At 41.3% G+C, this 14,104-nt stretch overlaps 1 protein-coding gene across 1 annotated transcript; it reads left to right on the top strand.

Moving 5' to 3' along the window:
- Nucleotides 1–1,690: 1,690 nt before the first annotated feature.
- On the top strand, nt 1,691–13,677 carry LOC308099429 (medium-chain acyl-CoA ligase ACSF2, mitochondrial-like; the record flags this gene model as incomplete). Its single annotated transcript, XM_080448173.1, has 17 exons — nt 1,691–1,821; nt 3,946–4,029; nt 5,069–5,264; nt 5,988–6,116; nt 7,286–7,339; nt 7,599–7,717; nt 8,374–8,536; nt 8,944–9,039; nt 9,141–9,292; nt 9,483–9,574; nt 9,688–9,764; nt 10,096–10,203; nt 10,387–10,538; nt 11,012–11,153; nt 11,810–11,920; nt 13,447–13,515; nt 13,627–13,677. The coding sequence occupies 17 exons, from the start codon at nt 1,691–1,693 to the stop codon at nt 13,675–13,677; spliced, it is 1,926 nt and encodes a 641-aa protein (XP_080304299.1).
- Between the last annotated feature and the right edge of the window lie 427 nt (nt 13,678–14,104).

Raw genomic sequence — 14,104 nt, 5'->3', positions numbered from 1 at the left:
TTTAAATAGCCAATGTATTAAGGTTAAGGTTAAAGTGGTAAAACTGATATTGATGTTATATTAACACATTTTACTGGGGACCCCCTGGAACCCCCTCAAGGACCCCTGGGAGTCCCGGGTCCCACTTTGAGAACTATAGGCTACTGATATAGACTATATCAGACATACTTCAGTTTATCTTTTATTCAAAATCCAAATTTCTAATGCCCTCAACTTATTTATAGTTTTTCCCCCATGCTATTGAATATTTGGTTAATCATCATTGGTTCATTTTCTATACTGACACTGGGCTGGCCCAAACGTATCTCTTACTAGGCCCCACCCAATGGCAAAGGAAAAACTCCAACAAGCTTTTAACTCCCTGCAAGATGTACTCATCGCACTTAATCTAGTCCTGAACTCAAGCAAAACTAAATTTATGCTATTTTCAAGAGCTAAAAACATAGATTATAACTGTTTACAAATAGATACTTTTAGTGGATCCTCTATTGACAGAGTTACAGAATATTAATATCTGGGTATTTGTTTTGATGAAAAACTATCATTCAAACATCACATTGCTGAGCTCACCACCAAATTAAGACAAAAAAATAGATTTCTTTACAGAAACAAAGTCAGCTTCCCGATGATCTGCAGGAAAAGGATCGTTGAAGCTGTATTTATGTCAGTATTGGATTGCGGTGATGTAATTTATAGAAGTGCTGCTCCTACTACCCTTTTACCCCTAGACACAGTTTATCACTCAGCACTTAGATTCATTACTGGTGAAAGCTACAGCACCCATCATTGTACCCTTTACGCACTTACCAGACCCGCTCAAGTGACTGGCTTACACTTGAGGTTCTACCTGTTCAGTCTGGACTGGGGAAATCTGCTTTTTGCTTTGATGCTCCTATTTCATGGAACACTCTACAACTCACGCTAAAAATTAATGCCCCAATATCCTATGGACAATGTAATCACCTGCTCTTAAATCTCCCTACCTCAACATGTAATTGTTTTTAACTTACAAATGTTCTGTTATGGTTTATTTTGTTGTTTCTGTGTTTAAACATGTATGTGCCTTAATTGTTGATTTTTGTGTATGTGATCTCGTCAGCATTGCAAATTAGGGTAAACCTCATCCCCATCTGTCCTCTCTGTAGTACATGTGTAAAATGGAAAAGAGCAGGGGTGCATGGAGAATTTGTATTTTTTTTTTTTTTTACAAATTAAAGATTCTTTATTGTCTGTTCATTGTGTAGCCCAGGAAAAATCCACCAATAAAGGCCAGCCAAAAAGGTCCAGGTGAGAAATCTGAATGGCCAATTTCCCAATCAAGGGGATTTATTTCAAAAATTCCAAACAAGTCCTCCCAGTCGCTCTGCTCAACCTCCTCGTTCTCCTCAATGTCGTCTCTCTCTGCAAGGTAGTCAGAGACCGGCTCCACGCCCGTCGTTGTTATCCATGACCATATTCGTGCTTTCTCAGTTTCTCCCCACAGTACCTGGCTGCAGACAAGATAGTCTGCATGTACAGTAAGGGGAAGTTAAGGGCCAACGTAATAATCTAGAGGCCTATGCAGGCAAATATGCAAAAATTACAGAAATGTTTGCTGCAGGGGTTACAGTATAGCTTCAACATGTACAGTATAGCCTACCCGACATTGTGCAGCAACAGGTGGAACTTGAAGAAGGAGAGGTGGCTAACCATGGCCACTGCCAGGCGTAGGAACAGGCAGAGGACGTGTGACTGGGAAACCAAGGAGGGACAGAGTGAGCATGTCAGAGCAGAGGGACAGAGTGAGCATGTCTGGTCCGAGGGACAGAGTGAGCATGTCTGGTAGGCAGTGGTGTAAAGTAACTAAGTACATTTACTCAAGTACTGTACTTAAGTACAATTTTGAGGTACTTTTTCTTTACTGGAGTATTTCCAATTGTCTATACTTTTACTTTTACTCCACTACATCTCAGAGCCAAATATTGTACTTTTACTCCACTACAATTATTTGAAAAAGTTAGTTACTAGTTATGATTACATTATAAAACATACATTAACCACTTTAAACCTATTTTATACCAAGGCTATTTGAAAATAGCCGATCTACAAGCTCACAACGCGTCTCGATGCGACGTGTTGTGAGCTTGTAGATCTGCTATTTTCAAACATTTTAGTACTTTTACTTTTGGTACTTTAAGTACATTTTGATACCAATACTTTTGTACTTTTACTCAAGTAGATTTTGAATTCCTGACTTTTACTTGTAACAGAGTACTTCTACATTGCAGTATTGATACTTTTTCTTAAGTAAAACATTTGAGTACTTTTTCCACCACTGGTCCAAGGGTAGGGTTAGCATGGCAGCATGCCAGGGCAGAGAAACTGGGTGAGCATACCAGGGCCAAAGGACAGAGTGAGCCAAGGCTAAGGGTGAACATGACAGGGCTTTTTTGAGCAGGAGCAAGAGAGCGTAGTTCAAATGGTAAACATGGAGCTTCATGGAAGCAATATCATTGGGGGAGCCAGGTGTCAATCAATTCTAGTGAACCTACCAGGTTCTGAGAGGGGTGGAACTAAAAAAAGAGGAAGGGAGACAGTGTGAGAGTGAGAGAACAGGTGAAAATAGAGTCCTGGTTAATCTGACAAATAAAGCAGGGATTTTATATCAGTGTGGATATATCAGTGTGTAACCCGGCAAAAAAAACTGTCGAGTTAGAGTGTTTAAAGCTGGGTTTTCAGTCAGTATTTCTACCATAACCAGTTGACATGAATAACTACAAGGTGGGCTGTGGCTGCCTGGTCAACTAGCACTCCTCCTAGCCTGGAGGAAAAGAGTGTGTTAGACATTTCAACATGTTCCTGAGTGAGTATGGACGCTATCTGAGAACTGTAGTGACATGGACATAGTTAAAGGATAGCACGTTACATTTTTGGACAGTGTGATTCAGGACCCTGCTACCAAAGTACAGGTGCTCAGGATTGTCACTGCATACCAGATGCACACAGACAGAGCACCTCAGTAAGCACCATAGAAAGCAGGCAAGCACAATAGAAAACAGGTAAGGACCATTAGATAACAGGTAAGCACCACAGAAAACAGGTAAACATTATAGATAACAGGTAAGCACCATAGAAAACAGGTAAACACCATAGAAAACAGGTAAGCACCATAGAAAACAGGTAAGCACCATAGTAAGCACCATATATGACAGGTAAGCACCATAGTAAGCACCATAGATAACAGGTAAGCACCATAGAATAGATAACAGGTAAGCACCATAGAATAGATAACAGGTAAGCACCATAGAAAACAGGTAAGCACCATAGTAAGCACCATATATGACAGGTAAGCACCATAGTAAGCACCATAGTAAGAACCATAGATAACAGGTAAGCACCATAGAATAGATAACAGGTAAGCACCATAGAAAACAGGTAAGCACCATAGTAAGCTAAGCACCATGAAAAACAGGTAAGCACCATAGTAAGCACCATAGAAGACAGGTAAGCACCATAGTAAGCACCATAGAAGACAGGTAAGCACCATAGTAACCACCATAGATGACTAGGAAGCACCATAGAAGACAGGGAAGCAGCATAAGCACCATAGACGACAGGGAGGCACCATAGAAGACAGGGAAGCACCTACTACATACTATGTTGTCAAATTAAAAAAATAAAAGTCATGCTATACAATGTTGTATAATTGTAATTAAAACATTACAAACGCTTTCTAGGTCCAGTACTGTTTGGGCTTATATCACTGACCCTTTGCCTAATCTATAAAAGAAATACCTGATTGGCACATTTTTCAACCAACCAGGGTCTGACAAAGTTAAAGATTACACATGAGTGTTCACTAGGGCAGTTAAAAGGTGTCCAGGTTGCAACCAGCTGTTGCTCTTGGACACTGAAGCCCAGATCAATGTCAGCACGGATCTCTGTCTCTCTGCTAAGGTCCTGCAGGCCTTCTCACAGTCTCAGTTCTGTGAAGAACATCACCCTGAGCAGGACATGGAAACCTTGCAATATATGGCTCCAGTGGTGTCGGTAAGTTTGCCTTTCAAAAGAAACATTGGCTGTATTGGATGAAAGATGATGGTGTTTAGTTTGGTTGGTGTCCATATGTCGGTGCATGCTGTGTTAATCATTAATTAGGAAGTCCCTGAGATGTGTCAATACGCCTGTGTTGTTGAGCTTCGGGGACATGTCTTGTTGCTTTCTCATACCATCTTGCACTTTTCCTCTTAAAAATACATATTTTTTTGGCATTAATAGATTTTTTTGTTTGTTTGGGACATGGTACAAGGGCTAAAGACCAGTCCACACCAATGATTCACGACGCAACTCCTTGCAACAATTATCCCAAATGGCAGTTGCCAGGAGGATTGGTGTGGACTGGCCTTAAAACGGTTTTGTTGCAAGGAGTTGCATTGGTGTGGACTGGCCTTAAAACGGTTTTGTTGCAAGGAGTTGCATTGGTGTGGACTGGCCTTAAAACGGTTTTGTTGCAAGGAGTTGCAAGGAGTTGCATTGGTGTGGACTGGCCTTAAGCCTGTGCATGGTGATTATGTCATGTTTCATGTTTGAACGCCTTCGCATGTTCTATGTTGTAGTGAAATGGAGGGGAAGGCACTTACTGTTTTTCATGTTGAAAAATAATTATTTCCAAATTATTTAATGCCCAGAAAATTACTGTACCGCTTTTGACGAAAGTATGAATGAGCCAAAATGTGGTAGTCCTGTCACACACTTGGAGCAAGTCATTAGTCAATCATTATGGTTTGTCTTCAGTAAATGATTAATTACCTAGTACATACGTCCAGGCCCCAAATCCTTACAGAAGCTTTCTAAGAAACATTTTTCTAGGAAACATCTTTCTATGAAACATTTTTCGAGGAAAAAAAGAACCAATTTAATGAGTCTTACAAAGTAAATTGTAACACGCCAGGATTGGGCCTTTGAGGCCCAAACCAGGCGTATTTTGAGGTTGAGAGAAATCTGTGAAGTCCTTCCATGTTAAACCAGTTCCTTCTTAATTCATCTTTCTCCCATGTGCAATTTCTTTCCATTTCTTTTTCCACCTCAGATCCCTCCATGTAGACAGTCCTCCTCACATCCCTTCACTAACGACCAGCTATGTACACGGCACCTCGTCCGTCTCCTTGCTTCCACTGACCGTGGGCCAGAGCCTACAGACCACCGCGGAGCGCTGGCCGGACCGTGAGGCCATGGTTTTCCTGCAGGATGGCATTCGGAAAACGTTTTCCCAGTTTCAGCAAGATGTGTGTCTCATGGCTCAGTTGCAAATTAAAATTCTATTCTTCTACACACTGTTAAGCTCTACCACATTTAAGGCAATTAAAGGATTGCGTAAATGTTTTTATAGAAATGCTGCTCCTACTACCCTTTTACCCCTAGACACAGTTTATCACTCAGCACTTAGATTCATTACTGGTGAAAGCTACAGCACCCATCATTGTACCCTTTACGACAGGGTAGGTTGGTCCTCCCTCTCTGAGAGAAGAGATAGGCACTGTTATCAGTTTATTTTTAAGTCTATCGATGGGAAGGTTCCACCCTACCTTACACTACTATTAGAATAGGAAAAAAAGCACTTACCAGACCCGCTCAAGTGACTGGCTTACACTTGAGGTTCCACCTGTTCAGTCTGAACTGGGGAAATCTGCTTTTTGCTTTGATGCTCCTATTTCATGGAACACTCTACAACTCACGCTAAAAATAAACTGATACTCCCTATCTCTTCTCTCAGAGAGGGAGGACCAACCTATTTACAATGTATGGTACTGTATCTGTATGGCATACATAATGATGTAAACTAGTGGCCTCTGTGGACTTTAGCACCTGCAGCCATGGGAGAGTCAGTTAGGTATTGTACTGAAAAAGATAAATTGAGGTTGCATCTATTCTTCCAGTGATGATGGATACGATGCATCTTATAAATGATCTAGAATGTGTCATTTGTTATGATATTTGTACTGTTGCAGGTTGACAGAGCAGCGGCAGGTCTGCTGGCTCTAGGTCTGAAGAGAGGAGACAGACTGGGAGTATGGGGCCCCAACACCTATGAATGGATTCTTTTCCAGTTTGCCACGGCCAAGGCTGGCATCATAATGGTCAGTTCGGGAGGTTTGGCATATAGAAGTCATATGCAGTGGTGGAAAAAGTACTATTTTTTCTAACTTAAGTAAACGTTATGTAAACTACGATGCAGAAATACTCTGTTACAAGAACAAGTCTGGTATTCAGAATTTACTTGAGTAAAAGTACAAAAGTATTGGCATCAAAATTTACTTAAAGAACCAAAAGTAAAAGTACTCTTTATTATGCAGAAAACTTCCATTTCATGTTTTCAAAATGTATGAAATCATTTGAAAATAGCAGATCTACAGGCTTTGCCATTGTCGCTTGAAGCCATTGGTCACACATGATTTTTATTTTATTTTTTTATCCCACAATTTTGTAACCCTATTTTTTACACCCAGTGCCAGTTGTCTATGTAATCCTGGGCACTACCTTCCCTCTGCCAACCTAGGGAGGCCAGGGCCGAGCCCATGCCTCCTTCAATGCATGAGAGCCAACTGACCTTCTTGTCACCTGACAGGGGAGAGTTTCCCTGGTTAGACGTAGCGCGTGGAAGGAACACGTTATTCCAACCAGTTCCCTTCCCCTCCATCAGGCGCCCCGGCTGGCCAGGGGGAGGCAGTATAGTGACCAGGATTACTGCAGGGGGTACCTACCCTAGGAGACACGGGGAGAACATGCAAACTCCACACAGAAAGGCCCTTTCACCAACCCCACCTAGGGTATGGGCACTGATGACGCGGAGGAGAGAACACGCCCCCAGCGCCCACAGCGTCCCCTGCGGGGATCTTTTAATCAAGCAGTGCTTCCCAAATGGTGTGCCATGAGACAAGTCCAGGTGTGCCTTGGGATTTTGTGACAACCACACATTATTATTGTATATTTATAATATACAAATATTTAGGAATTATTTTTTGATTTAATGTATCAGTACTACTCATTTCCCAATACAGATGCAACTTCTATACCGCCCCAAAATTATATTTTAATCATTTTCAACCTGGTGTCATTATAGGCAGAAAGTTTTAATTTCACAATGTGAGCCTGTAGAACTTGGGCACAAAAGGTTTGGGAACCACTGCAGTAGATGTAATAAGTAAACACATTTTTGGTTTGTTGATCTTTAGCCATCATCGTTTGAAGCCAAATTGGTCACACGTTATCTTTTAACGTAGTCTTGCAATGCTTGTTGTCCCTGCAGGTGTCCGTGAACCCAGCCTATCAGCTGAAGGAACTGGAGATTGCCCTGAGAAAGGTGTGTAGTATAATGTGAGACTAGTGTGTCAGAGAGCATACCGGGGTAAGGGTTATCTCAGTCACGTGACACAAGCACATGCCACTGTTTACCTTTGACTACACTAAATATCTTTGGCCAAAAATAACTCATCTACTGTACAAGCTCACAACACATTGCGTTGTGAGCTTGTGGATCGACTATTTTTGTCCAATATTCCCCTCAGATGCTACTTGCTAGCTTTCAAGTGGATTAATGGAACTTGATTTGATGTGCACAGGTCCAGTGCAAAGCAGTGGTCTGCCCTACCGAGTTTAAAACGCAGAGGTTTTGTGCGATGCTGAGGGAGATCTGTCCAGAGATAGACACAGCTGTCTCAGGAATGTTCACAAGCTCCAGGTACACTACCTAATCTTAAGTACAGCCCTGTGACATACTGCGTCATGGTCAATATCATGTCAGTATTTTGGTCAGTATCATGTCAGTATTATGGTCAGTATCAGGTCAGTGTCATGGTCGTAGAACTTGCCCTAGCCTTGACGACCTTACAGGCTTATGCAAAGGCTAAAATGTAACTTAGATGGCATGTTATGTAGACAGATGCCATGTCATTGTTGACCTGGCATCCTATCTATAGTGTGTATAGTTTCAATGTACAGGCTGATGATAGGTTCTTGGTTTACTTTTGTATTAGTTTATTATTAGATTCTTGGTTTACTTATGTATTACTTTATAATTAGATTACTATTGCTATGCATTTGATGCATTATCTTGTCGCTCTGGATTAAGAGCGTCTACTAAATGCCTAAATTATAAATTGTATGGTCAGTATCATGGTCAGTATCAGTAGCAGTAGCATGGTCAGTATCAGTATCATATCAACCTAAAAGTGTATTTTCGGTATACTAAAAAGCTGGAGAGGGGGAGACCCCTGTCACTAATTATCACTTACCACCTTTAAGTAAAAGAAAAATCTTCCACCACAGATTCTGGGCATTAAGAATAAACCTTGGCTTGCACAATGACCGATGGCTTGATCTTTTTTTTTTTGCCAGGCTACCAGACTTACGCATGGTGATTGTGACAGACAGCAGACAACCAGGGATGCTCCATGTGGAGGACGTAATGCAAGCCGCAGAGAGTCACCACCACAGAGAACTGATGGACCTGCAGAGCAAGCTATCCTGTGATGACCCCATTAACATTCAGTTCACCTCGGTAAGCTTCCGTATCCCATCTCAGTGGTGCACGACACGTTGTATTATTTATGCTGACATTGTAATGTCTTGTAACTTTGTAATGTAATGTAACTTTGCTTCAGAATGCATGATGAGGGAGAGCTCATCAAACATTCTGAAAGCTCAGAAAAATAAATATTAGATTATCAGGGAGTGATTCTCTGGGTATGCCAACTCTACGTGCTTTGATCCATTTAGCCGTTTATTGAGGCTAACCAAAAAATACGCAATTACAACCTTGATGAAGTTGTTGAACTTTGGTATTTTACTTCTTAACCACTTACAAAGTATGATCTTCTATATTTTGGAAGATTTGCACAAAACAGTGACACCAGGGTTAATGTGGCGAAAAAAACCTTCATATTCTTTGTCCATCACTTGTTTTAGGGCACCACAGGAAATCCAAAGGGAGCTACCCTTTCACACCACAATATCGTCAATAACGCCTATTTACTGGGTCTCCGGATGGGTTATGGATGGAGGGTAAGTGCATACGCTGTTGCTCACCAAAAATAATTGAGTTAAATTATTCTTGAAGAGGATACATAGCTTATTAAAGTATACAATGGTATTCTTCCCATCAGCCTCAGGTGCGAGTGTGTGTTCCGGTGCCCATGTATCACTGCTTTGGCTCGGTGCTGGGAGGAATGTGCATGGCATTGCATGGCATCACGCTGGTCTTTCCTTCTGCTGGCTATGACGGGCGTGCCAACCTAGAGGCCATTCAGAATGAAAAGTACAACATGCTCTAACACGACACAAATATCTTTAACCACTTTCATCCTGCCGGCACTATTTTGGGCATAACACTCTAGCCAAACGTTTTCAGCTGTTCCTGAAATAGGGCTTGAGTGGTTAAACCTAAGTAAATAATACAGCATAAATTCTAATACACTGCTAATACACTATGGCTATGTCTCCTACAGGTGTAATATTCTCTATGGCACCCCCACTATGTTTATCGATATGCTGGGCCAGCCGGATTTCCACAAGTTTGACCTGTCATCAGCCAAAGCTGGTAAGAGACCTGAGATAAGATCAAAGTGTTGTTTTAGTGAAAGCTTAATCAATATTTTCCAAAATTAAAAATTTGTGATTACTAATTGTGGCATATGTGATGTTGGGCAATAGGAATCGTGGCGGGTTCCACCTGTCCTCCTGAGGTTGTCAAGAAACTGAGAACAGACATGGATGTGGAAGAGATGATGGTGAGTAACTCCTCTGTCCCTTGCCGTTTCCACTCCTCACCATCTGCTAGTAACATGACACTCACATTGTGTATTATAGTATATTAACCATTTAAGCCCTAGTGTCCCACTTCTGGGCATGTCACAAAAGGCGAACATTCTGCGAAAATAGCAGATCTACAGATCACAACACGTTGCGTAGTGATGCGTTGTGGGCTTGTAGATCGGCTATTTTCTACGAAGATATTTGGTGTGTAGAGGGGAAAAAAGGAGCAGACCAGGACAGAATATAAATCCCCTGGGGACCCACCCCGTACACCACTGATACATACGGTGATGTGTTGTATATCAGATAGGATATGGAACCACAGAGAACAGCCCGGTGACATTCCTGGGATTCCCTTTTGACAATGAGGATCTGAAGGTCAACACTATTGGATGCATCATGAACCACACTGAGGTAGATGTGATTTCACTTCACAAGTTTTGTCACACAAACCTCCACTACAATCTGAGAACTGTAAAAAGACGTGACCTCAACACTGTGCTGTGTGTGTGTGTGCGCGTGTGTGCGTGGGGGTGTGTGTGTGTGTGTGTGTGTGTGTGTGTGTGTGTGTGTGTGTTTGTGTGACACACACAACAGGCCAAGGTTGTGGACCCTTCCACAGGGGACATAGTCCCACTGGGGGTCCAGGGAGAGCTGATGATCAGGGGCTATTGTGTGATGCTGGAGTACTGGGACGAGCCAGAGAAAACCAGGGAGGTCCTCTCCAGAGACCGCTGGTACAGGACAGGGTAAGACACACTTTACTGATGTCTGAAGATTAAAACAGTGAGCAGGCAGATGATATGGATAACTAAATGGTCAGTACACTGTAAACTTTACACTGTAAACTCCTGAGTGTTAATTTAACGAGTTACACTCTTTTTTTTGGGGGTACACAGACAGCTTTGTCATCATAAAATACAGCGTATGTTGAGACTATTTCAAGTTCAACACATATGGAATCATATAAACCCTTTACATACTGTATAAATGCATACACACATCTAGTGTATATTTACAATCCTATTCTATTTTTCAGTTCTCAGTGATGACCAACATTTTTTATGACATTACACACTTTTTAAATTTGTTTTTAATTGTGTTTTTAAATTAACACTCAGGATTTTGCAGTGTACTGAATATTATTATGCAAGAGAGAGAGAGGGGAAACGGGGGCCTCATGAAGGTTGACTGTGAGTTCTGCGCCTCTGTCTGTACACAGTGATATTGCCAGTCTGAACGGTTTGGGATACTGCCGGATCGAAGGACGCATAAAGGACATGATCATCCGAGGGGGAGAGAACATTTATCCTGCTGAAATAGAGCAATTTCTACACACCCATCCCAAAGTACAAGAGGCGCAGGTGAGACTGAGAACCACTAGAGGGCACCAAAGAGTCTGGTGAAGGCTCTCCATACCTAGTTCAAAATATTGTCAACATGTCTTTAATTGTAGTACACTGCCTAAAATATGTATGGATGTATTTCCTATGGACCATCATAAAGACCATTTACCTGTTGAACCAAGTTGGTGGTAGATTTGGGCTGTGGACATACATTAATTAATCAATTTTACTCATACTATGTCAGTTGTCACTGATTTTTTTTTGGTAATTACGGAATCAGCCACGGTATAAGCGTGATAATGCAATTTGAGCAGGGTCAGTTATAAGAACATTATTTGATTCGATTATTTTCTCATAACAGACATGCTCCCAGACTTAACATTAGGCACTATTAGTAGTAACATTTAGGCATGCGTTTAGGGGGCAGTCCTGGATGGATGGTATCTTTTACCAAAGCCAACTGAGGACAACTGAATTTCCACTGCCTTTATCCAATTGCACTGCCACTGAAACATTCATTTGGTTTCCTACATTATCCGCCTTTAACTACATGCTGCTGCTTTAAATATTTAAATATTTCCTGAGCAACGAAGATATGACATCCGTATGAACGGCTGTTAGTCTCTCTTCGGAGAAATACATTCTTGGCTGTTTCTCTGCCTGTGTCCTCCTAGGTGATTGGGGTGAAAGATGAGAGGCTGGGAGAGCAGGTGTGTGCTTGCATCAAGTTAAAGGCGGGCCAAGCCTCCAATGAAGAAGAGATACAAGCTTTCTGCAAGGGCCAGGTATGAGGAGGAGACGGGTAGTACCACTGGTGTGTTCTACCGTGTTACGCTATATACGTAGTGTGTGTGACCAGCAGAAACATTTCTTAGTCAAGCTTAGCCATCCAAAAACCGTCTGAGAAAGCGTATCTGATACGCAGGAGGAAGGGCTGGTGGCAGCAAGAATGTAGACTTCAGTTCAGATAGCCTTTTTCATGTGATAATGTGATATCTGAGGTGAAGGCTAATGTGTGACTAATGACTATTGTCTTGAGGTGATAATGACCGATGACCGTTGGAGTTTTTAAGTAATTCACACATTAACTACTTAACAATAGAATGGTTATTTGTGCGTGTGGGAATAATTATAGTATGCCCTCGGAAAAAACCTAGAACACGCCACTGGGTAGTACCATTGCTATATGCTCACTTAATTTACACCAGCAGTGGAGTTGCTGAGAATGCGGCGAGGTTCAATGCAAAGTCTATGGAAACGAGCGACCGCCGTGTTCCCCAAGCGTCAAAGTTGAGAAAATTTCAATTTGACACTTTAAGAAAGTGCATCGAGCCAATCGGAAGCGAGCTATGCTCTGAAGTAAGCGTGGTGTTGGCATATACTGATATACACTCAACACCACAGAAAGCTATACTGTAAAGAAGTTGCAAATATTTATAACAACGTTTTGAACTAGCAGTTGTAGGTGTGAAATTACTCATGACTGAGAAACTACATGGCTTTCTTATCTAATATTTCTTATCTAAAATGTATAAATCCTTTACAAACGAGCTGCCAGAGATGAGCATCAAGTGTCTGTACTTGTCCTCACACAGCCTATCAGCTCCCCAGCAGATTTGATCTGCTTGGGCCACCGGAGCTCTCGCTGGGGCACAACAACTCGCTTATTTATGAGTGTCACTCATACAGTGTTAATTTTGTCGACTAAAACTCTGACGAAAATCTTTCGTTGACTACCTTTTTTGCATCGACAAAAACTAAATAAAAACTAAGCTATGATGTCTACAACTAAGACTGAATATATTGACAATTTCGTCAACAAATAAAAAGTAGACTAAAATGTTAGGGAGGGACTAGTGGAGAAGAGATCCAGGCGAACTAAAAGACAAGTCATTTTTTGTTTGGTTGCGCTCTGAAAATAGCAGATCTACAAGCTCAGCTAGATCGGCTATTTCCAGCATGCATGCAACCAAGTGTAAAACCATTATGACGCCATCAAGGCCCGCCATGTACATTTAGTCGACTAAAATCATGTATTTAGTCGACTAAAACTAGACTAAAACAAACTGTTCAGATGACTAAAATATGACTAAAACAAAATGAAACTTTATTCAAAAGACTGACTAAATGAAATCAAACTTTGCTGTCAAAATTAACACTGGTGTCACTCATACCTCATACAACATGTCCTATTTATTGCATTTTGTGAATGTTCACGCTACAGACACTTTGCTCACAGTTGCTGTGTGAAATACAGCATAGAAAGCGTCGTTAAGTGTGAACCTGCTGAAATGTTTTTTTTCCCCCCCAGATTTCTCACTTCAAGATCCCACGTCACGTAGTGTTTGTAGATGGCTATCCTCTTACCGTCTCTGGAAAGGTATATGACACTTTCAGTGTTGTCACACTAAAAGGTATCTTAGGTAGACCTAAATGATTGCAAATGAACAAACCTGCTAAACTCGAGGGTTTCTTTTACTGTTTCTTATAGATCCAGAAGAACAAACTACGTGAAGCCATTGAGAAGCAACTGGGGCTGTAATGTGTACACCCTGGTAGGTTTTGCCTGTGTGTGTACTGTATGTGTGTACAGTGCAATGTGTCTCCAGAAAGAGAACTGAACTGCAAGTGGAATACAGCTCAATTTCATGAATGTGCTGACTCCATTGACAGCAAGACATTGAATCCTGCATTATTCTTTGAATCTTAATCTCGGCTACTATTATTCAGTGGTGGATGTACATTTACTCAAGTACAATTTTGAGGTATTTTTTACTTTAGAGTATTTCCAATTTTCAGTACTTTTACTTCTACTCCACTACATCTTAGAGGCAAATATTGTACTTTTACTCAACTACAATTATTTGACAACTTTAGTTACTAGTTACTTTGTAGATTTTGATTATTATTACAAAACATATAATAACCACTTCAGCCCTATATACATTTCGGCCATTTGAAAATAGTTG

The sequence above is a fragment of the Gymnoscopelus braueri genome (assembly GCF_963280865.1).
Source record: "Gymnoscopelus braueri genome assembly, chromosome: 13".
Lineage (NCBI taxonomy): Eukaryota > Metazoa > Chordata > Actinopteri > Myctophiformes > Myctophidae > Gymnoscopelus > Gymnoscopelus braueri.
This window is presented reverse-complemented; position numbering and strand designations above follow the sequence as displayed.